The 25,636-nt window shown below is 37.0% G+C and overlaps 1 protein-coding gene across 1 annotated transcript in view; it reads right to left on the bottom strand.

The window, feature by feature from the left end:
- Positions 1–25,636, bottom strand: part of UBE2E2 (ubiquitin conjugating enzyme E2 E2) — a 373,264-nt gene that overhangs the window by 22,464 nt on the left and 325,164 nt on the right. The window contains exon 5 of the mRNA XM_082686694.1: positions 22,266–22,413. Coding sequence (XP_082542820.1) covers positions 22,266–22,413 — 148 coding nt within the window. The remainder of the gene's footprint in view (positions 1–22,265; positions 22,414–25,636) is intronic.

Raw genomic sequence — 25,636 nt, 5'->3', positions numbered from 1 at the left:
GGGGGGTGGTTTCAAGGAGACAAGGCATCTTTGTTTGGGGCAGATGGAAGGGGAGTGGAATGTGCTGACTCTACCTCTTGGGTCTAATGTGTTTGGCTATTAAGGACCCACCCTGGTAAGGTTGTCTGATGACTGAGAAAGAGTGGAGTTACTGTTATATCATGCCCCATTTCATGCTTCTACCCCTTGAATGAAGGGTGTTGAGTCTCGTACCCAGACATAGGGCTGGAGACTGCAGAAAAGCTGATAAAAGCATTCTGGACTCTGTATAAGGGAGCACCATGTACCCTAGCCACAAGATTGTATGGGTAGAGAGGTTTTTAGCTGTAGGACATCCTGGTGGAGCAGGCATCCTGAGGCAGAGGGCTTCCATCATTGGTCACCATGGCCTTCATGGTGAATGAATACATGTTTTGGCCACAACTTCTGGTTTGTGATAATGTGAGTACTGTCAGACTTTTGTATTTTAATCTTCTCAAAGGCAGAGGGACTTTAACCTGAATATTTTAACTATTCCTTCTTTCTTTCCCTGGCCTTGGGCCTGAACCAGAGCTTAGTAAATAACTGTTGAATAACCAAGTGACTGAGCTTAAGGCATCAATGTGGTGTCCATGCATAGGAGCCGCAACTCAAATGTGTCACACAAAGATCATGGTTGGGGCCATGTAATCGGCTGTTCAGAATTAGGCTCCAGAATCAAACTCCTTACCTATAAATAAGTTCTGACCATCCTTAACTGGGCAAATCACTTGAGCTTTCTGAAGCTGTTCTCTCATCTACAAAAAGCAGGTTAACATTAGTGTCTACCTCATAAGGTGGTTGAGAAGATTAAATGAGAAAACTAATGAGAAGCACTGAATATAGTGCCTGGTACTTGGTAGGCTCAAACTTAGCTGTTGTTGTTAGCACCATATTCATTATTGTTACCACTAAGAAGCTTGGCAAAAGAATAGGAGAGAAGTTATCAGCCATGACTTACCCTCTCACTGCTTGGGTGTTAATGCTGCTGCATTCATTCCATTTCAGCTGCACTGGCGGGCAGAGAGGGCTTGCTTCTCAACACTCCTGTCTTTTTCATCCTGGGTCAAACTGTTACTCAACCTTCAGGATAAGCTGTTTGGTGTCCCTAGGGAGCTGCTTTTATTTAATTATCTATTTATTTATCAAAGATTTTATCTGTTTATTTGACAGAAAGAACAAAAGAGAAGAAGCAGGGGGAGCAGCAGAGGCAGAGAGCGCCCAATGCGGGGCTCGATCCCTTAACCCTGGGACCAAATCTGAGTTGAAGATAGACGCTCAACCATCTGAGCCACCCAGGCGTCCCCTGGCAGCTGCTTTTAGAAAGTCGATAGTGATCCTCTCAATTTGTTTTATTGTGGTAAAATATACATAAAATTTACCATTTAAACCATTTTCAAATAGTACAAACTCAATGGCATTAAGTGCATGCACACTGTTGTTGGATTGTTGTTCTTTTATTTTTTTTTTTTTAAGATTTTATTTCTGCATGAGAGAGAGAGAGTGAGCGCGCATGCACGCACAAGTAGGGGGAGGGGGAGAGGAAAAGGGAGGAGCAGGCTCTCCACCGAGTAGGGAAGTGACATGAGGCTCAATCCCAGGACCCTGGGATCACGACCTAAACTGAAGGCAGATGCTTAACCAACTGAGCCAACCAGGCATCCCTGGATGGTGATTCTTGAAGGACAATATTTTATGGCTTCCCCAGGGATGACCTATAGGACATTTTCCTTCCTCCTGGAGTCCACTGATGACCCTGACAATGACCAGGGGCCGCCTGGGTGATGCCTAAAGATCTGCTTCGGTTCAGGCACTGCCCCACATGCAGTCTCCATGCCTTGGGACTAACAGAGATGTACTCAGATCTTGGTCTAAGTTTTTTTCCATCATAAAAACATTTGTTTTCATGGGCAGTGAAGTCATTAAATGGTGCCTGGTGAGAACCCAACTGTGATCATGTGGATTCATAATTAAGACATGAAGTCAGACCTAATTTTTATGTTCTGAGCCACAAATAGAAAATCTACACGGTAAATAGATTGTCTGGGGGTGGGATGACAGCATGGGGGATAATAATGTTATCACTTATTTGACTACTTAAATTGCATAACACCTACTGCCTTTAAAACTATTTAAAGAATGTTAGACTAGAGAACATTTAAAGAGGAAAACGTCACAGTCATTTAAGAATTTCCTCCTTGGTGTTAACAAACTTTTTTCCATCCTATCTTTTGGTTGATCACTACAAAGGCCATGTATGTCACTGAAATAATGTATTAAAATAAACACACATTACACATTTTATAAGTAAAAACTGAAATTTCTCAAAAAGCATTCTAATTTCTATTAGGAAGACCACAGAAGAAATAAGAGGGGTACATTTTTCCCTTGATGCCTCGTAGATGAAAGATGATGCCTGTTCCTATGCTCCCTTGTTCTCAAGAGGGTACAGCTCTAGGAATCACTTTGCTGATATCAAAGAGGAGCTGAAACAACACTTCTTTACTAAAACCCCGTGAAAAAAGTGGAAATTAATTCTCCTGTATTTCTGAAATGTGTTATTTTTATTTCCTAATGAGTTTCTAAGGCTCTGTAGTTTAACATAGTACAAGTAAGCAGTAAATGCACACATTACTAATTATTCATAAAAAAGGAGACACAGAGGGGAAACTTTATAATTTTAGGAATGAATCATCAGTGATTTGAGTGAACGAAAACAAGCTGATGCTTTGAAACTATAACGAGGCACAGAGAACATTCACAAAGTACAGTCTTGGTAACAACAACTTACTGCAAAGTTTGAATCAATAGTTATTTGCACCTTTCTACCACAACGTAAGTTTCTGCTCAGTTTAACATACATACGGTATTTTGATTCTTATTAAGCAAAAGACATACTAGACAATTCTCAGGCATTTACTTTACATGAAGGTTAGGACCCAGATAAATTTGAAAATATTAATTAAAAATTACTAATGCTTCAGAAGTTAACTTAAAAGCTTGCCCTTTCATCAGCTAAAATCTAACTTTAGGTTTTCTCATTTTAATTTACTAATACTTAAAATTTTTTAATTATATAAAAATTTTAAATTATTTACTAACCCTTAAAAAGTCAAACAATAAAACAAATATAGAAGTAAATCATGAAAATCCTCTCTTACCTTACACCTTCAAATTCTAATTCCCCAGAGGGTAACTGTGTTTTAACAGCTAAAATTCTAAAATTTAACAGCTAAAAATTCTAAAAATTTTCTATGCATGTTATAGTCAAATATGTATGTGTGTGTGTGTGTGTGTGTGTGTGTGTGTTTATGTGTACTTGGCCAGTTTTATTTTTTAATAGATCAAACTACATAGTATTGTGTATTTATTTGCCTTTTCCCTTTTTCAGGGTTGCAGAGCATCTATTTAACCATTCCCTAATGACACCAGTAAGAATTCCCCAGTTTGTTGGTATTATAATGTCATGGAGAGGTCCTTGTATCTATATCTTAAAGCACTTGTGAGTATTTTTACAGGAGGTATTCCCAGAAGTGCAATTACTGGTCAGAGGTTATGTGCATTTTACATTTTGCCAGGTGACTCCAAATTATCCTTAAAAAAAAAAAAAAAAAAACTAGTACCAGTTTACATTCCTAAAAACTGTGTCACTAATCTTTTGATTTTTTGTCAATTCAGTGATTAAGAAATGAAATCTCCAGTTGGTATTTACTAGAGTTTGAAGATCTTTTCCTATGTTTCCTGGTTGTATTTTGAGTTCTATGCATTGCTTGCTTAGATCATTTTCCCAATTGTTTACCAAGTTGCTGGTTTTTCACTTGTTGATTTATAGTTCTTCCTCTTTTAGGCATATTAAGTCTCTGTCCATTATATATGTTGCAAGACTGCTATCTGTGAGCAATTTAGGTATTTTTGCCATATAGAATTAAACAATTCTTACATAGTCAAATCTGTTGATCTTTCTTCTTTATGCTTTTTTTGGTTTTCATCTTGCTTATAAAGGCCTTTCTCCAATGCCAAATTTTACTTTAGAATGTGCATAACCTTTGGTATGTTTTATTGGAAATATCTTTTTTGAAATATATTTCCACTTGGTATAGAATTCTAGGTTTACAGTTTTTCCTTTAGCACTTTAAAGATATAGTGTGACCATCTTTCAGGTTGCACAATTTTCCAATAGACATTAGCTGTCATTATCTTTGCGTTTTTTGTAATAAAATGACCATTTTTCTGGGGATGGGTCTACTTTTAAGAATTTTACTTTATCACTCTCAGCAATTTGATATGATGTGCCTGGGTGTGGTTTTCTTCTTTCTTCTGCATGAGGTTCATCACGCATCTTTGATACGTGTTGAAAGTTCTCATCAAATTCAGTAAATTACCAACCATTATTCAGTCTAATTCTAACATCTGTGTTGGTTCTAGGTTAGTTTCCAGCGAGTGGTTATGCTCCTTACCACATGCCACCTTTTCCTGCTTCTTTGTATAATGATAATCTTTGGGTGCCAGACACTGTGGATTTTACCCTGTTGGGTGCTATTTTTTTTTTTAAGATTTTATTTATTATTTATTTGACAGATAGAGATCACAAGTAGGCAGAGAAGCAGGCAGAGAGAGAGGAGGAAGCAGGCTCCCCGCTGAGCAGAGAGCCCGACATGGGGCTCGATCCCAGGACCCTGGGACCATGACCTGAGCTGAAGGCAGAGGCTTTAGCCCACTGAGCCACCCAGGTGCCCTGTTGGGTGCTATTTTTGCATATTCTTTAAAAAAAATTAATTATTAAGTTTTTTTTATTTTTGAAAACTTTTTTTTTTCCCTGAGAGAGAGAATCTTAAATGGGCTCCAGGCCCAGCACAGAGCCCAACACAGAGCCCAAAACTGGGCTCAATCTCACGACCTTGAGATCATGACCTGAGCCGAAATCAAGAGTCGTATGCTTAACCATCTAAGCCACCCAGGCGCCCCTTACTTTTGTGTTCTTAGAAATATTCTCGAGCTTTGTTCCTGGAGACATTTTAACCCTGTCTGGTTTTGCTTTTATGACCAGGTAGGTAGGTTGAAGCAGTGCTTACTTAGTCTAGGGCTAATTATTTTCCATAATCCAAAGCAATTCCTTCCTGTGTATCCAAATGTCCGATGAATTATGAATTTTTCTAGTCTGGCTGATGGGAAAAGCACTATTTCCTTTAATCCTTTAGGGTGGTTCTTATAGTATAAGACCTAAAATTAAGATTCAGCATTATATGCTGCCTCAACACCTCAGGCAAACTGGGAAGGCTTCAAATGGCATAACCACACACATCCTCTTCCCGACTGCTTCCAGGATATTTGGAGTTCCCTCTGTGTGTGCAGCTCTCTCCTCTCTGTACTCTTGTCTAGTGAACTCTCACTGCCTCAATTTTCTTGGACTCAGTTTTGTTTGCTCAACTTAGAGAGTCGGCTGGAGTCCACCCTGGTTCCCTTTCTAGCACTACAGACTGAAACTCTCAGAGGGCAGTAGTCTTTGTTTCCTACTGTGTATCAAGGATCACTAACCTTTCCTGCCTGAGTTCTGTGTCTTTAAAACCATGGTTTAATAAATTTTGTCTCTTTTGGTTGTTTCAGGAGGGAAGGTAAATATGGTTGTCCCTGTTACTGGAAGGGGAAGTTCCTTCCTTTATTTTTTAAAATATTTTTTCTTTCCTGACTGCCTTTTCTGGGACTCCAATTACGAGTATTTTAAACAGCCTGATGTCATCTCACAGCTCACTGAGGCTCTGTTCATTTTATTTTTTAGACTTTTATTTATCTTGCTTCATTACTGATAGTTTCTATCACTATGTTCACTTTCGTTTTTCAACTTTCCTTTACTGTATGCAAGGTGTTAATGCTATCCAATGTACTTTCAATGTCAGGTACTATATTGTTTATCTCTAGAAGTTTCATTTCCATTTTCCTCATATTTTTTCTCCTCACCATGTTTGTGTTTTCTCCTACCATCTTAAGCATATGGAATTTACTTATAATAACTGTTTGAGCATTCTTGTCTACTAATTCGATCATCTCTGTCATTTCTGGGTCTGTTACTATGGACTAATTTTTCTCCAGGCACGGATTCTATTTTCCTGCTTTTCAAATGCCCAGTAATATTTTATTGGATGAACAACATTGAATTTTACATTGTTGGGTGTTGATATTTGTTGTATTCCCTTAAAGAATGCTGTACTTTGATCTAACATGTCTTTATTTAGTCAAAGTTTGATTCTTTCAAGCTTGCTCTTAAATTTTGTTAGGGTAGATCCAAAGCAGTTTTTAGTGCAGAGATAATTTCCTCCTACTATATTAAGGCAGTATTTTCTGAGGATTACGTAAATTTCACTTATTGGGAGGTCTTTCTTCTCACAGACAGCCTTGTGTGAGCTTTAGGAATTATTCGGCCTACTGCTTTGTGTAGATTCCTTCCCTGGCCCCAAGTGGCTTTTTCTGACATATGCAAAGATCTAAACTTAGCCAGACTTGAGGGGCTCCCTTTTCAGTTTCTGGAGCATTTTCTCTGTACAGTCCCTCTTCTCTGGGTCTCTGTCCCCACAAACACAAGCCACTTGGGTCTTCCCAAACCCCTATCTCTGTCTCCTCAACTCAATGAGACTGCTGGGTGCTCTGTTGGGTTTCCTCCTCCCTGTACTGCTCCCTGTACTGAAACTACCTCTAGGCAGTGAGCTGGGACAAATGTGGGGCCCACATTTGTTTCTCCTTTCTCAGCCATCTTGGTCTTGGGCTGAACCACCGTTCAGTGTCTGATTTTCTAGTTGGGTAAGGTAAGAGTATAAATCTAATTCCTGTTATTTCCTTTGTGGCTAGAAGCAGAGGTCCACTCTGCTGTATTTGAAAAATATTACAAACCATCCAGATAATAAAGTAGAGATAGTTCAATAATTAAATTTACTTAATCCTGCCTAAAAATAGCTAGGTTTCACTTCTACCTCAGGAACACATATTCTCTGAACTTTAGGAGTCTGTCAGTTGATAGATCCTGACAAATTTTAAGCTGTCTTGGGGTCTGAGACATATTTTATACAGGGTAAAAGCAAAAGAACAAAAGGAGTGGGAGTAAAGGTTTAAAAAGTTCAGTTGACTTGAAATAAGGCAAAGTTTCTTGGGAAGTTCTTTGGCCAGATGGAGTTACATACAGGCACACAGTTTGTGCACTTTGTGGGCTGTGAATAGAGAAGCAGGCTTCATATTATAGATGACAGAAGACAAGACTAAATATTTCAATTTTTTAGATTATAAAGATAGGAGCCTAAAGCAAATTGAAATCATTAAGTCAAGTTTGAATTACAATTCATTTTTCTTATTAGTTTTCCTTCTAGAAGGTAAATTCCATCACATATGAAACTCCAAACTCACAAAACTATGAATAAGCCATTTAAAAGAGCTTGTGCGAGAAATAAAATGGCTTTTTTTTTTTCCCTTAAAGACATCTCAGAGGCCAGGTTCACCATAACTTGCAGAGCTAATAAAGACCTTCAGTTTAATACCTCCATACAAGGATACTCACAGCCTTCAAAATGTTTACAGAGGCCTATACACACCACTTTATCTTTACAATTACTGTTGGCAAGATAGGGTCAGAAGTACTATCTTAATTCACAAATGAGGGCACCAATTTATCTAGTAGGTGAGAGAGCAGGGCAACACTCTAGGTTTCTTGACATATTCAACATTCAGTATAATTTAGCTCCTTTGACTTAATCTTTCTTAACATGGCAAGGTACAACCTTCATTGTGCTCATGATCTACCTGATATTGGTCAGTCTAGCAAGGGCCATCATAAGGTTTGCTGAAGAGATGTATGCATGCAAAGGTATGCTAGTACTACTTAGAGAAGTCAGGCATAAATACAGTGAGGGACAACAGCTTAGAGCTATACAACACAAACCATCTTATACTGTAGACTAACCCCAGTGTTTTATTTATTTTTTAAAAAATATTTTATTTATTTATTTAAGAGAGAGGAGAGATAGAGTGAGCAGGAGTAGGAGACAAGGACTCCTGATGAGCAGGGAGCCTGATGTGGGGTTCATTCCTAGGACTCCGGGATCATGACCTGAGCTGAAGGCAGATGCTTAACCGACTGAGCCACCCAGGTGTCCCTCCAGTGGTTTCATTTAAAGCCTTGCCATCCATACACACGACAAAGAAGTTCAGAACATCAAAAAAGAAATTTTCCCATGCATGTGATACTGCTTTGGCAATGCTACTTACAGAGCACAGGGCTTTAATATAGTTCCCAAACTAGATTTTAAAAAGCTACTGTTTAAAAAAAATAAACAGAAATCAACTGTTCAACTGGAGGAAGAGGTCATGGCATTCGGAAGGTATGTACTAGCTAAGAATGGCCACAATTCCAACATTACTCACAGGGCTCAGCCACATTTTCAGAGATGACACCATAACCTTTTGTGAGGTTATTCCTGCCCTGGCACATGAGATGGACAGGAGCCATTGCTTGGCATGTGAAGTGAAATGGTAAATTCCAAGGTTATACTAGATCAACAGACACTACGAGCTAAGTCATATGGTTATAGAGATAACACTAAATAAAGTTCTTTTAAAATAAAACCAAATAAAACATAGTTTGGATATCCTTCTTTTCTTTCTTTTATAAAGAACATTTTTCTGGGTGAAAGAAAGGTTAAAAGAAAAGGGAGAGCAACAGGTGACCAATTAGGATAAAAAAAGAAAAGAAGAAGAGAAGTAGCAGCAGAGAAACAAAGAGGCTGAAAATACAGAAAAAGAGAAGAGACTGGCTAATAGGAAAAGGGAGAGAGGAGAAAAACTAACCAAGGATAGATACACCACAAAGCTCTGTCCTAAGGAAATAAATATGTGCTGGTCCATTTCACTTTGCCATTAGCTCCAGCTCAGTGATTCTTATGGAGGAGAAGGATACACTTCAGGCTTGAGGGAGGAGTCAAATAAGAGCCTGGGGGAAGCTGGAGTTTGTACGTATGCACTCTGAAAACACATACAGTAGATCAGTTATTTTTATATTACACACTACAGGAAGTAAAGCAGTAAAGAGTCCCTGGGCTAATGTGGACAGGATAAAGATGAGTAAGAAAGCACTGCAGGGTCACAAAGGCTGGGAAACAGCTATATATAAGAAGTTCTAGTCACTATCTCTTTCAAAAAATGATGTGCAATTACATTACTTCTTAGATGACCTCGGATGTGGTTCATTCTCTTTCTCTTAATTGCTTCTTCTCTTGGAATTTGTGAAAGAGGCAGTTGGTAGAAGGCAGTAATGAATAAGCTGATGTGAGAATGTAAGCAAAAGCCCAGTGGTTCACATTGCTCTGGCTATTTCTATTTGCAGTCAGAAGGAAAAACCTAATGCTTCATCTTAAGAGGATCACTATTCTTTCCAGTCTCCACACCTGGTCCCTGAGGATATTAGGCAAATACTAGCAAAATACAGAAGTTTCATGAACAATTCCTCTGTACATAAAGATTCTTTAAAAGTCAGTGTGATCATAGAGTGTGATCCTTAGTGCTACATGGGTGATGTCAATGGTCTCAGAAGGTGGTGCTCTCTGAAAGGTCACCTGAAGAGGGAATGGGACAGCCACATGGGGAATTGTACTAAGACAGGAAGGAGAGATCAAGGCATCACGGTCTCTAGGTGGAGAGATCCTTCTGAGTGCACAATGGGCAGTCAACATCCTGTACAGTGTTTTATGCTGTTAGCAATTTTAAAAATTACTTTTAATTTTTAAAATTATGTTCAGTTAGCCACTGTACAGTATATCACTGGTTTTTGATGTAGGGTTCAATGATTCATTAGTTGCATGTAACACCCAGTGCCCTTCTTAGTACCTATCACCCTGTTACTCCATCCCCTCACACCACTCCCCTCTGTAACCCTCAGTTTGTTTCTTGGGGTCCACAGTCTCTCATGATTCATCTCCTTCTCTGATTTCTACCCTTTCAGATTTCCCTCCCTTTCCCTGTGGTCCTCCATGTTATTCCTTATGCTACACATATGAGTGAAACCGTATTAGAACTTTCTCTGCTCGACTTATTTCACTTAGCATGATCCCCTACAGTTCCATCCATGTCAATGCAAATGGTGGGTATTCACCCTTTCATGATGGCTGAATAATATTCTATTGTGTATATGGACCACATCTTCTTTATCCATTCATCTGTTGAAGGACATCTCGGCTCCTTCCACAATCCTGGCTATTGTGGACATTGCTGCTATGAACATAGGGATGCATATGCCCCTTCTTTTCACTACATCTGTATCTTTGGGGTAAATACATAGTAAGGCAATTGCTGGGTAATAGGGAGCTCTATTTTTAACATCTTGAGGAACCTCCCCCCATCAGGGAAATACAAATGAAAATGACAATGAGATACTACTTTAGCCCAGTTAAAATGGCAAAAATCAAAAGACAGGAAATAACAAATGTTGGAGAGGTTGTGGATAAATGGGAACCCTCTTATACTGTTGGTGGGAATGCAAGCTGCTATAGCCACTCTGGAAAACAGTGTGCTGTTAGCAATTTTTAAAAATGTATTCACTTAAAATCCATGCTATGCCATTTATAAACCAGGTACAGGTGTTACCGCTAATAAACATTATTAGAACAGTTCCAATGATCAATAACAAACCTATTATATTACCAAACCACCACAATATAGAAATGGAATAAATGAGGACAGAAGTGTAAATGGCAAAATAAATTAACCAACAAAGAAATAGCATTTAGAGTTTCATATGTGGCATACAGTGAGGATCTAAGAGAATTACATGAACCATACTCAGCTACTTAATAATCTCATCACTTCTACATATTTTAAATGATAGAAAAGATACCTGTGGCAAATGCCTACCTGGGAATAACAGCTGAAACCTTTCTGCTCATGTGGAGAGCAAGAGACTACAGAACAGTTGGACAACAGACACAGGAAGAGTAAGTCTTCCTGTTGGAACTAAATTGCTTAGCAGACACAGTTATTTCTCTCCTGACAAAAGCTGTAAATAAACCCACATAGTGAGTGCTATGGTAAAAAAAAAGTGACTACAGAAGGAAGAGGACCAATTTTAAAGAGTGACAAACTTACTACTTGTCTGAAGCTGTAAAAAAATGAAAGGAAAATTTTTTTTTAGAGGAATAGAAAAGACCTTTGACCTAAAATATATAATTTTTGCATAATTTTATCCCTATCATTAAAAAAAAAACCCTTTTTACTCTAGAATGAGAAAAAGTCATCTTCTGGTCCCTTTTTACCATTGTAATCTTTTAAAATCACCTTCATTAAAGAAATAATAAAGAAAAAGTTAATTAAAATCTACACTAAATGTTTTTGACTCTTCAGAAATTCCTCAAGTAAAGGAAAGAAAAAGATAGTCTTTGAATCACTCCTTGGGAGAACAGTTGTGAGGGAAATACGCATTCCCATGTGAGGAAGGAATGGTGCCTATTTATACCAAGAGTCTGCTTCACTTTTCAATTTCTTATTTGTGCTTTCAGAGCCTTCCACTGACAACAGAAGAAACACGTTGCTTCAACAGTTTTACGCAGTCCCCCCCACTAAACAGCATCAGATGCCAAAGACTTGAAGATGCTTCATGGGAGGAAAAACACCTCAAATACAATTTGCTATATTTTAAACTAAGAAAGACACTGATTAATTGATATTAGTGGAGGAAGAGGGCAGTTTTGGGAGAATGTAGAAATTGATAAGTACTGATCTAGTCCATCCATTTCCTTATTAGGGTTTCCCTAAACAAAAAAGAGATCATTGGTGATTTCTAAAAAGGAGAACCCAAAATGACATTTTCTAAAAAAGTAAATTGAAGAAGAGAATTTTCATCATAAATTAATATATACAGCAGCTGTGAGATCGACTTCCAAACCAATAAATTAGAGGTTATTGTTGCAGGGTCAGCAATCGACTTTTTAACCAAAAACTTGGAGCAATGGCTAATCCCTGTGTCTAGATTTATATTAATTAAGGGGCAAAAAATATGCATAGGGAAATACTAAGGAGAAGCAGGTCAAAGCCAGGGCTAAACATTGAGGTCAGTGTGTCTAAATTTACACCAAGATTATAATGAGACAAATTTAACTGACAAATACACTCTGCTGAGTCTCATCAAATTTGAGTTTGCAAAGCAAAGAGTCTCAAATGAAAATTAAATACTTAATCTTTAAAGGATAGTTGATTTAAGAGAAATTTAATAAGTACATACTATTTTTATTAGAAAAGAAGAAAGATATTTCCATTTTGAAAAACAAAAAAGAAAACCCAGTACTGAGACATTATCAAGGAGTACATCTAGACCCTTTTTTCACCTTTAAGATATCCATGCTCCACCATGAAAACTATGAATATGCAACACAGCCAGAGTTCCCCAAATGCAACTCCCATATATAAATTAATGGCTTCTTTGTCTTGTTTGATAACTGCAACTTTAAATCACCTTTCACCAAATTGGACACAGACTCCTTTGAACTCAAATGTGATGAATCCTAACTTGAAGCTATCCACAATACTCTGAATGTGAATCCACTGAAACAATGCATTTTCTGCAGGAACGGAACCATTCTGAATAAGGCTAATGTTAAAATACACCAGCCCTATTAAACTCTTGCCTAGATAAAAGTGTATACATTCCTCAGGTAGATGAATCCCCCTAGAGAGGACCAGGGGTGGCTGGCAGGCTTATGTGCCTTTTCTCCCAATGGAGCAGGACTATTTATTATTCACACACTGTAGCTGAACAATCTTTTTGAGAGCTTTTCTTATAAAAATCTAACTCAAAGCTAGATAAACCACAAAGTTCCATCTCCTCTAGGTCTCCATTTGTCCTTACTTCCCTTATGTATTTGAATTAGACTGTATACGAAGAACATGTTTTCATCACAGGAGCCAGTCTCCACAGAGTCAGTCACTGGAGTACATGTGGCCATGATGCTCTGAATAAAAGGTCGTGTACCTTGCTGATGTGAGCAGTTGCATCGTAAGGTACTATCTATACCTGCCTACAGGCACTTAGCTATATGGGTTTTTGTAGGCTGCCCTCAGCACTTGAGTATCACAAAAAATATGACTTATTTGGGGAATGCTTTCAGAGGGAAGACCGTGTTGAATTAGGGAGAAAATATCCTTATATTTTCAAGAAAAGATAAATTGGGGCATTCAAAATTCAAGCTTATAAGTGCTTTATTTGGCAATAGGTCCCTCCATAATATACTTAAGCAGAAAATTCTTCAAATATATCTAAAACATTTTGATTTATGATTTTTTTCCAGGAACACTACTTGTCATGGAAAGAAATATGCCTGTAGTTTAAAGGAACTCCTGTGCTGCTTATTATGCAAATTCCTCACCAATACGACATGACCAAAAATTCAACACCTGTAAGAAGCATTAAGCTCTAGGATCTCTTATAGGACAAACATAAGGAGTAAGACACAAGAAAGAAGTTATTGCTGTTGTGTAGGAATGATTAGTATGACATGCCAGACACATTTTTTTAAAGTAAGAATTACTGTGAGCGTTGTTACTGGAAGCACCCTGCCCAGGCCAGATACTGAATGAAAGGTTTTTTAAAAAGTAAGGAAATATAAAGATAACTGCTTGGTAATTAAGGGTCTCAGACTCAGACATTGGTAGGGTTACATTAATTCCTAATATTTCCATAATTATAATGTTTCTCCTAAGACACAGTATGATCTCAAATATCCAAATTAAAAAGGCAACATGTTATTCAATCATCCAGATGTTTTGTCCATACAAGTAAATCCCTGGACAATTAGAGGATTTTTATTATGTTGTTTTCGAACTCTCAAATTTCCATATTAAAACACCATAGAGCATTGTTATGATTTCAAATATATATTATTTAAATATGTTGTTTAAATAATTTATCTTCATTTCTTCTTATAAACAAAACCAAGACTACCAGTAGCCTACTGTGTGCAACATATCCTGCACACTTCAGTAACAAATATTAATAGAAATTCTAACACAGCAACTTATTCTGAAGTTTACTCTATTATTTCTTTAAAAAGGGTTGCTATGAAAGTTAATAAGTATGAAGCAATATTATCTAAGAATATTTAGCCTGTCTGAAAAAAGTCCTTGATATAGCCTATAAAAACACCCAAACCTTAAATAAAGGTAAAGTTTTGAAGCTGACTGAGGAATATATTAGGATTTGTTACAACCATCTTTTCTACTTTATGAATGTGAAAAATCAACTTCCTCTCTGTCCTTGGTAAAGCAGAGTCTAAAGCCATCAAGTATAAACATTTTACTAGTATTTCCTACATGTGCTTAAACATATTAGGTCTTCATTTACTTAAAATTTCCTACAATTCATTAAAAATTACCAACCTGGTTGACATCCTAATTACACTGAATTGGTGAAATTTTAGTGCTGTTATAGGACACACCAACCAGAATCTACAGTGATGAAAAACAAAACTGTAAAACAAAACAAACCCAGAAAAGATATTATAGATCACCACCCTAGGGATTCATCTTCCTGCTTTAAAAATGCTGGTAGCATAGCTGTTACCTGGTTCAGCGGTAAGAAAACAAGTGAGAAAAATAAATACAAGCATGATAATACAAAGTTGTATTTTCTTCTTTACCAAAAGGGAGCAATTTCTTCAATGCCTCCCCACCCTTTTTAAGATTTTATTTATTTATTTAAGAGAGCAAGAATGTGTGTGAGAGAGAGAGAGAGGGAGGACACTTACATGCATAAGCTGGGGGAGCTGCAGAGGCAGAGGGAGAAGCAGGCTCCCTGCTCAGCAGGCTGGATCCCAGGACCCCAGGAACATGACTGGAGCTGGGAACATGACCTGAGCTGAAGGCAGATACTTAAATGACTGAGCCATGCAGGTGTCCCTGAGCCATACAGGTGCCCCAACAGGCACATTTTGAATGCAACCCATATAAGAGCAAATAAGGTATAGTTTTTACCATCTTTAAAAGAATCAATCTACCAAGGAGATATATATTTAAAAAAGTAACAGAGTTTTTCAATTAGCAATAATCGCGCCTCGGATAAACTTCATTGGCTACGATACTGCCACTGCGCAAAGCTGAAAGTAACAAAGTTTTTGTAGGTCAGCACTTTTGGACAATGATATAGCAAAAAAATAATAAACTGCTAATATTCTTTTTGACCTAGACAAACTGGATGTTCAGGAAACCTAGCAAACTGATTGTTATGTTAGATAAAAACTTGCCTACACAAAGTAGAACTATCAAGTGTTGATTAGGATACCTGCTTTGTCAAGGAGTCATCTCTCCCCTATATTCTGAAGCCACTAATTCCTTCTAGGCAACTCTGACTCAACTTCTTTCTATGTGTTTCACTACCTGGCAATTCAAAACCTAAACCCATGGTCAGATAATTTTAGCTTTCTTTTCTCATCCTGTGTTTTCTAGAAAATCATGATACTTTGATAAAGTACCATAAAATTGGATCTTTTAGTTTACATTATTATATACTAGTATCCCTTGTAAGACAACTAACGAGTTCCTTTCTACAGAAATAACAAGGTAGGGAAACACATTTATAAATATATTGGTACCAGAATTGATACCTTTTTAAAAAAGATTTTATTTATTTATTTATTTATTTTTGATGGGGAGGAGAGATCCATTAACAACTGGGGCTGGGGGCAGAGGAGGAGGGAAAGGGGCAGAGGAGGAGAGAGAGGGGTAAGTAGACTCTGCACTGAGCACAGAGCCCATTGTGGGCTTGATCCCATGACCCTGAGATCACGACCCCAGCTGAAATCCAGAGTTGGATGCTTAACAGACTGAGTCATCCAGGCACTCTGGTATTTTGTTTTTTTCCATGTATGATGGTACAGAATCACTTCTGTGAAACTTCTTTAATTCACAAAACAGATATGTTCTTCTCTTTAATAATGTTTATTCCCTGATTTTGTTCAACCTTTCAATGAATCTTCAGTTCTTCTAGGGCCAACACATCATGGATGGCATATTTCAAATAGATCTGAATTAGCCTATGGGAACCTGTGGTGTTAGAGGGGGCAGGGTGCCAGGATTCTGCTGATAATACTGAGTTAGAACCCAAAGTCCTTTACACATGTTTTTGGACTTGACTTACTCTTTTGGCTTTTAAAATATGAGATAGATTGACTACTTACATATAAATATAGCTTTCCTTTACATAAGGTGTCAGAGAAGTTAAGACAATGAATTATAGCCTATCTACATCCACATTTGAAAGTACTGATTAGAATGACTTCTGGAATTTATCAATGTGACATTTTAGAAGAGAGCCAGTTCTTCACAAAGAGAACAGCTTGAAGTTAGCTTTATGTTGTACCATATATTTCTAGTTAACAATTTTCTCACTTAAAAAAGTCACAAGCATTAGGAGAAATCTTATGTCTATGTACCCATATTTAATGTCTTTTTTAGAAAAAAATATATTTTTGCATTCCTGCTGTAAGGGCCTATTTAGCCAGAGCGGCCCCACCTTGATTGAACAGCCCCACCTTGATTGAACAGCCATTTTGTTGTTTATGCAGTAAAACTTAAATTGACACCCCCCCCACCCCCGCAGGGGAACTTATTTAAAAGCAAGTCCAGGAAACTAGTCCCAGGTAACAAAGCCCCAATACGTGGGTGGGTCAGGTCAGGTAGAGATAACAGCCCAAATGCAGGGATGAGTCCGGTCAGGTGGAGACATCCAATCAGTAAAGCACACATACTGTCTCCCTAGCTACCAAGGAGTGTGGGCCCCGCCTTTTGGGCACCAATTCTCACCAAGGTGATAGGCTAGTTCAAATGTCTACTATAGGGTAAACTGTAATTCAATTGGTCACTTATGTGTGACCTAGCATGACTGTGCAGCTTTCTCTGTGTGTCATAATCTCATTCGCCACCTGTGTGGCCAGGCCCAACCACATGGCCTTTGCTCTATAAAAGTTAGTCTGTGAGGCAGGGAGGGGTTGTGCTCTCTGTAAGAGGCATGGCCCCAGCCAGTTGGTTTGATTCTCAATGCTTGGCACGAAATAAAGCTTCGCTTTGTATCAGTCTCGCTCTTTTAATCATGGACCCATTACTGGGGGATCCAACATTGGGGACCCAACACTGGAAAGACAGTCAGCTCTGAAAACAGGTAGGTTTATTGTTTTTAGAGCTTCATCTGAATTTCAATTAAAGAAATTGTTCTTTGCCACTTCTCAAGTGTAGTAGAGTAGGATGTGTAGAAGCCAGGTCCATGCTGTTACAGGAGGAAGTAGGATCCTCTTAGAAGTCCATTTATGTACCTTTCATCAGTCTAAGAGCTCACAAGCTTAGTATATATAAGCTACACAAATATGCCTTGTCGAAATAATTAATTCTACTTTATGGTCCCCATTCCCTAGCAGTTGTTATCAATTATAAAATTTTCATGCTTAGTGACACAATTTATTATACAATCATAACCAGGTCAAAGATAAGCAATAAATAACAATCAAAGTTAGGTATCTGAGACAATTTATGGATAAGGATTCTACCAGTTATTTAAAAAACAGGCCATAAGTGATCGGAAACAAAGGGCTGGGACATTGGAGAATGAGGAAGAGGCCATTCTCTGACCTTTTCCAAAACACTATAAAAGAGCCATTGGGAGCAAATTCCTCTTTCCATTTGCTCAGTCCATTTGAGAAGAATAAAGCTCTTAGCAATGAAGCTGCAGCTGTGCTCACCCTTGGCTTAATCATTGTGTAAGGCTGAGGGTTAATTAGCTGCCATTCTTAGCTCTATTTGTTGTTCTAAGAAAGATATGCATACATCTAAGACTGGGATTAACCAATACTTGATATTTATTTGGAAGGTACTGGGAGGTACGGGGAAGAGCTCACCCATCTTGAGTGTTGATATTTGTGGGTATGCTCAGAGCATTTTCATATGAACTGGCCTGTACAGTTCTGCCTGTTTGAAGAGTGGTCAGCAAAGACTTCATGGTTGTATGAATGCAGGACCCTGATGGCCCAGGCCAAACCACCAGACAGCTTTTAGTTTGAAGGCAGATGACAGAGGAATGAACTACATAGGGTGAGGGTCAGAGCCCAAATGATTCCCTCACAGAACAAAAGAGCCAAATCACACACCTTTTATAGATTACATCGCAGCTCATCTTAGGCAGTTAAAAAGAAATCCTCATTACGGGAAATTTCAAACATACTCAAAGGTAGACCAGTATAATGAACCCCCGCCAAGTACCCATCACTCATCATTCAACACTATAATAGTCAATCTCATATCTTCCATATCCTTATCTACTTCTGATCTTTCTGGATTATTTTGAAGCAAATTCTAGATATCAAAGAACTCTATTTGCAAATAGTTCCATTTTTCTAAAAGGTAAGGATATATAAAAAATTCATAATCTAATTTCCATTTTATTATGTCTAAAAATTTCTGGCAATAATTCCTTAGTATCAAATGCTCAGTTTATAAAATTTCCAATTATCTCATAAAACCCATACATTTGGGGGATAATTTTTTAATGATACAGTGTCAGAATTACACTCAGAATAAAACAAATTTCTAATACTTTAGATAGCAACAGCAGTAGAGTAGAAAGTAGAACTGAGATAAATAATGCCAGATAACATCCAGATTTATATACTTTTTGGAAAAAGAAGAGAAAAAAAGAAGTACTTTTGAAGTACTTCTGAAAATTACTCTGTAAATAAAGCATCTGGTAAAGGAAAACTGTTGACCTGCTTGTTTATCTCATAATTTTCAGTGTTCTCAGGATAGTTCATTTTGTATGAGGCAAAATACCCATTATTTTTGGGCCTGAGGACCATAAGATAAGCATATTTTAAATAATGAAGAGACTTCATATAAAGAATGTAATGCATATCTAATAAGAGTCTAAAAAAATAACCACAAAAGGGCAAAAAACCCCTCAAAAGATAAAATCAAAAGGAACAGAGCCTAAATTTTATATATGCTTGAGAGGAGAGTATTGACAAATAAAAATATTCCGTGAAAAATGGAAATCTGATTAGTACTTTATATTCCAGCAATTCATGGATTAGATCATGTTTGAAGGAGGACTAAATTCCGAGAGCCTGGAAGGTTGGTCCTGGTCTCTCGAGTTTATCATCCTCTACTTTCTGCTGCCACTCTGTTCCTTAGCCAAACTCTGGCAGCCAGAAGATGTCTGACAAGTAAGAGTGCTCTGGCAGGCTCAATAAGCATCGCTGTGAAGTGTGAACAGCCCTAGAAAGGCCAGCAGTTAGACCTACCTAGACTGCTGCATTGGGATCAGAATGATTATCACTGGTGCACCCGTCCACTGGCTGGTAACTGTTGGACATTTTGCCACCCAAGAGATAATCCTTCCTAGGAAATAATGCAATAGGGACTACTAATTGAAGGTTAGGCTTCTTCCAGAGTTTAAATACAAGAGTGTCAGTGCTGAGGTGGTGTTTTGAGATTATTCAATGTTCTCTTCTCTCAACAAAATTTGACTGAATGGGGATTTATCAACCATTGAATCTATGGTTAGTTGGAGTCTTAAACACTCTAGGAAATGACATCAACACCAGTCCCTGACTGTTTACAAGGGGCTTGCATATGTACCTCATAGGAATGCTGTGATTTAGGTAGGGCTGATGGTTACCTCTGCGTTGTATAAGAAACTGAATCTGAGGAAAGTTAAGAAGCCAGTACAAGTCATACAACATTGGGCTGGTATTAAAGTCTGTAACTGCTGACTGCAAATACCATGCAGTAAGGATGTGTGGCTGCACCCTCAAACATTTAACATTTATGAACAGACCAAAAAGTCTTAAAAGAGACAAAGGAAAATTATGAGAAAAGTATGAGAACTGATTTAAAAAATCAGTTTATGTAGGGAGAAGAGTAAGAAAACACTTTTAAAATTGGTTAAATTTATATCCTTATGCAGAGCCTACTTCAGAACTGACAGCACTCTGGTGTTAAAATAGCTCTATGTATTCAGTATACAAAATTATAGGAGAATCTTATTTATTTGTATTCTACCAAACTTATATGTGTGATAATATGAAGATAGGTTAGACTGAGGTTTAACTAAAATCTGGGGGGGTGGGAATCTGCAGACTGGAAGTGACCCAGGAAAGAGTGTGAAACAAAAGAATGGACATTATGACTTAAGATAACTCTCTTCAAGACTCTAAAAGTGTGAACACACATATAGATGATGTGCCAATTAGGAAACATTTTTATACATGTTAAAGAATAAACATTTAGTCTGTTGGCATGTATTTTACAAACAATATTCTATTATCAGATGGGTTACAACTGGTAAAACTTGAGGTTTTATATTAGGCTTATTCTTACTATCAATAGCATTATTTTAAAAATCTATTCATTTTATTTATGTGATTTTGTTTTAGTCTAGGGTGATTTTATTTTTACTGTTTTGCAGAATGTATCTGTAATTTTCTGAGACACAGCAAAAGAAAAGTCTGATTTACTCAATAGAAATCCTTTTGATTGCTGAGAGAAGGTTTTGGTGGGAGGAATATATTAAGTGGGGAAGACCTGTAAAGAGAACAGTTTCCCACATAGAAACTGATTCAGAGAGACAGGCCCATTTCAGCTGACTGGGACACCAAGCAGGTCTGGCTACCACTGGGATAAGGAATGCTTGTCAGTATGCAGCTTTTTCTCTAAGTGTGAAGCTACACCTCATTCCATGTGTAAGAAGTGAGGATGTTCATCAAGTGCTCAGAAGTGCCTAATAGTATGGTCTCAAAAGTTTCCTTCTTTTCTCCCCCTGGTTTTAGTGAGACATATTTGACTTGAACACTGCATGACGACCTGACATCAAAAGTCTCTTGAATAAGTGACTTATTTCTCAAAATAAATTTTTCTCCTAAAATACCCCTCTAAATTTCAGCAAACCCCAGAAATACTCTTTTGGAAGTGGGGAGGCAAATGCAGTTCCATGTTCTACCATTTCCAGGAGGACCATGTGGGTTAGTCCTCATATCACACAAAGAAATGTCTTTTGATGACGTTACCTCTAAAATGAAATTATACACAGACATACAGACAAATGGGATTGAAATACGAATAATGAGATAGAACACAGTATTTGTCATTCAGTTTTAAATTAGTGTAGCATTACTGAACTTTACTATCTGGGATAAAAGTATGAAATAATTTAAAAAACATTTTATAATGATCTTGTACAGTTACATTTTATTTTCCTTTTGGTTGAAGTATTTTTATATATCTTTATTTTAAAAAGTTTCTACTACTGAAAATAACAAACACACAAAATTTGAACAGATAATTTATAATTATAATTCAAGTTTTATAAACCAGCCAGGAGCTTAAGAGAGACCCCTGGTTCCCCTTTGTCATTTCTCTTTTCTAAAACTTCACATATTTAGGGAATAGAGTTTATTCCTGAACGTGGAAGATAGAAACTTACGAAATATTAACACTACTAATTAAATACTTGCAGAATTTCTCATTGAAAACATCAATGAAAACTCTGTAGCTACCTTTGAACTTCTGTAGTTTTTAAAATAAACCCAAATATGTAAAAAACTGGCAGCTGGTTTGTATTCTGGTTAAAATAAACTGGTCAAAAACACATAATCACACATCTAGGACAACACAGAAATTAAGAACTTCCAGCATTAAGCACACCAGCAAGCCACAAAGGCTTGGCCACAGGCTCTTTTAGTTTTCCTGGGAAGTTGTATTTCCTAGTTGAGGACCTTTCAGCTTTTTTGTTTTATTAGCTTGAAAGGACGCATAGTTATTAAAATGCCAACAAGGTCATGTCTGCATGGTGCTGCTTGGTTGTTATCAGATTTTAATGGCCCACATTTCTCAAATTAACATCTTCTAGTAGGCATCTAATTAAAGATTAAGCCATTCAATTTGAATTTTTATTATTATTTGGCAGTAGAATGTAACGCATTCTTTAAATGTACTTCCCAATCCAAAATGATTTTTCATTAATTTTTATCACACTATGCTACTTCCTTCTTGGTAAATAATAGGTCTTAAAAAGACTAATGAGAAGACCCAATTTAAAAAGAAAGCAGTTACATACTATGGAAATTAAAAATCAATAATAATAGTAGTAGTAGTTATAGTGGTAGTAGTAGTGGTGGTGGTAGTAAATAAGGTCTGACATTTATGTCTTGAATAGACTTGAATTCAGTATTAGACTTAAAGTCTCTTACCAGGGTTGCAATCTGTAAGAAGTGAGCAGATGGAGAGGAGAACTTTAGAAATGGTTAGGGCTGGACTCCAGTTGTCCTTTAGGATGTCCAGACAGATGACGCCCTGGCTGTTAATATTACAGTGATAGATTCTTGTTCGGAAGGTAACCTAGAAGAAAAGGTAAAGTTGTTATAAACAGACATACTTTTTATTGGACTAAATAATCCAAGGGTAGCTGGTTGAACCACATACTTAAATTCTCCTTAGGCACATGAGAAGAATCACGAAACAAAATCATTATTTTAGAATTTGTTATTCTGGACGTAAAGAACTAAGCCCAAAAGCAAAATCATGTCCTTTTGCTTTTGATAAAGAGTCCTATCACTTGGGCGCCTGGGTGGCTCAGTGGGTTAAGCCGCTGCCTTCAGCTCAGGTCATGATCTCAGGGTCCTGGGATCGAGTCCCACATCGGGCTCTCTGCTCAGCAGGAAGCCTGCTTCCTCCTCTCTCTCTCTGCCTGCCTCTCAGCCTACTTGTGATCTCTCTCTGTCAAATAAATAAATAAAATCTTTAAAAAAATTAAAAAAAAAAAAGAGTCCTATCACTTAACCAATTTTCTGGGGACTGAATTTGCTCTTAGTGCAATTGTGGGAATGTTCATAAGAGAAAAACTAACTGTGATTTCCAAAAACATTTCAAAGAAACAATTTCGGAAATAAAAATTTCTAAGGCAACTTGGGAATCTAGTTGTTTTTAAGGATTTTGTATATTTTAGAGTTCAAAACAGCATAGGAATACTATAAAAGAACATAAATATTATTCATTATGGTTTAAAAACATGAATTAGGCATGTATGTAAATAATATAGTTTATAAAAAAACTTATGAGTTACAATTTATGAACCTTTTCCTCCTTAAATTCTATATCTTGAATATAATATTAGCATAGCGTACCTCTGCCCTATGACAGCTAGATCACCACTGCACTTTGTTTAGGTGTAATTCTGAAACATGTTTATAACATTTTTAAAGAACTTCAATTCAAAATTTAAGTCTAAATCAGTTTTAAAACTCAGTCTTATAAAAGTCTTATGTAAGCAATAATAAGATCTTAATGCTATTTATTAATATCATGTACATTAATATTCTCAAAAATTAAGTTGAAATATAAAAAAATCTTGATGTGTTAAAGACCAGTCTTCTGGTACCCTAAGTTTAAAATGGCTATGAACAACAACAACAACAACAACAACAAAGGCAGATCTCTGCTGTCACATCACCAGGGCATCCAGCATCCACTCAAACATCAGATTTACTTCACTTGTAAAATCAAGACTCAGAAAGGACAGACAGATCCTGTCTACTACAATTATTGAACAACACAGTACCATTTTCATTTCATTAATACTCCTGATAGAACTGCCCTTCTGGTGTGCCTGCGTAGCTCAGTCAATTAAGTGTCTGTCTTCAACTCAGGTTATGATCCCAGTGCCCTGAGATCAAACCCCATATCTGGCTTCCTACTCAGCGGGGAGTCTGCTTCTCCCTCTGCTCCTCCTCTTGCTCATGCTGTCTACCTCTCTAAAATAGATAAATAAAATCTTCAAATTAAAAAAAAAATCTGCCCTTTTAGGAACATGCCAGAACTTATAGATAACTTTAACATTCCTTCTACACAAACACATTCTAAACACCTAACAATGCTGAAGAAAATAAAGCTAACATTTAAAAAAAATGCATAGCTGAATTTGCACAGAGAATCCCGGAGGCCAGAATTGAAAACCAAAAATTACAGTATGTACATGAGCTGACAGTATAGCTATCAGGGGTGGGACGTAGGGAAGAGGAGCGGGGGAAAGGATAGGAGCCAGTCTTGGTAAAATGGAGGCTTGGGTTTTGATGCCTTCGTGGAGAAAGGTGAAACCTTAGGACTACCTGTGGAAAGAGGCTGGAATTGAGAGCCCTTACATAGATTAGGATACTTGAGCAGCTAGTGTTTTAGTAAGCGGATGGACTTGAAAGATAATGTCTTCTGGGAGCGATAGCAAAGATTCTAACTAGAGAAAGCCTAGGCTCGGAGGTGACGAGAAAAATGTTTCCCCTGAATTCTAAATCCGGGATATATATATATATACTATGCAAACACCAACTGAAAAAGAGCTTAAATGGCTATATAACTATCAGATCAAACATATGTTTAAGGCAGAATGAATAAAGTTGATTGCTGCATTATGATAAAACGAACAATTCATGAGAAAAATATAATAATTCTGAATCTGTTGAACCTAATAAGATAGCCAAAAATATAAAAAGTAAAACTTAGCAGAATTATAAGGAGAAAATGACACATCTACAATCAGAGGGACATTTTGCTACAGCAACTGAAGTCATGCAGACCAAAACATAGTAAGGATACTGAAAATAGGAACAACCAAATAAACAAAATCAAGGGATTGAACAAAGATGAAATTCCACACTCAACAAAGAACATATATTATTTTCTAAGCACATAAGAAATGGTTATAAAAAACTGATCACATGCTCTGCCACAGAGGAAGCTTAATATATTTCAAAGAATTATTAAGGCCACAAAGATTCTCTATCAAGTGTTTGGGAAACTGAAAACACATTTTTCAAATAATTCTTGTATCAGAGGGAAAAAAAACAGCTACATTTATAACTGAATGACAATGAAATGTTGGATTACCAACATCAAACTTTGCTATTTGGCAAAACAGTTGTCAAAAAGAAATCTTTAGTTTCATATACATAAATTAGAAAGGAGGAAAGACATGTAATGAGTGTTTAAGGAAGAGAAAAAGAATAACAGAGTCCCATAAAAGTAGAAATAAATACATGAGCAGGATTTAACGAAATAGAGAATACATAGTAATATTAAAATTCTGCAGAGAAATCAAAGTGCCTATTCCTTTAAGTACTAGATGAAAAGACAAAATATTTTTTGTGATCCAATGTAAATGATGAGTGGCTTCTATATACAACAATGTTTTAAAAACCTATCAGATACTGATTGGCTACTCAGAGCTAGTTAATACTCAAAATAACTCAGAGGTAAGTAGTATTACTGTACCTACTTTTAAAATAAAGAAACCGTAACTCTGTAAGGAGACAGATGCTAGCTAAACTTATTGTGGTAATCATTTTGCAATACATACATATATCATATCATGATGTTGTGCACTTAAAATAAATACAATGCTCTATGCCAATTATATCTCAATAAAATGGCAGGAAAAAAATAAATGAAGGCACAGAGGGGTTAAGGAACTGGCATACGGTTGCACAGTTGGTAAGTGGAGGAGTCAGAATCTGAACATAGCTTTGTTGATCCAAAACCTCATGTTCTCCTATTTAGCCTCAATGCCTCTGTT

The sequence above is a fragment of the Mustela nivalis genome (assembly GCF_964662115.1).
Source record: "Mustela nivalis genome assembly, chromosome: 1".
NCBI classification, from domain to species: domain Eukaryota; kingdom Metazoa; phylum Chordata; class Mammalia; order Carnivora; family Mustelidae; genus Mustela; species Mustela nivalis.
The sequence above is the reverse complement of the archived record's forward strand: the minus strand, read 5'-3'. Positions and strand labels throughout refer to the sequence as shown.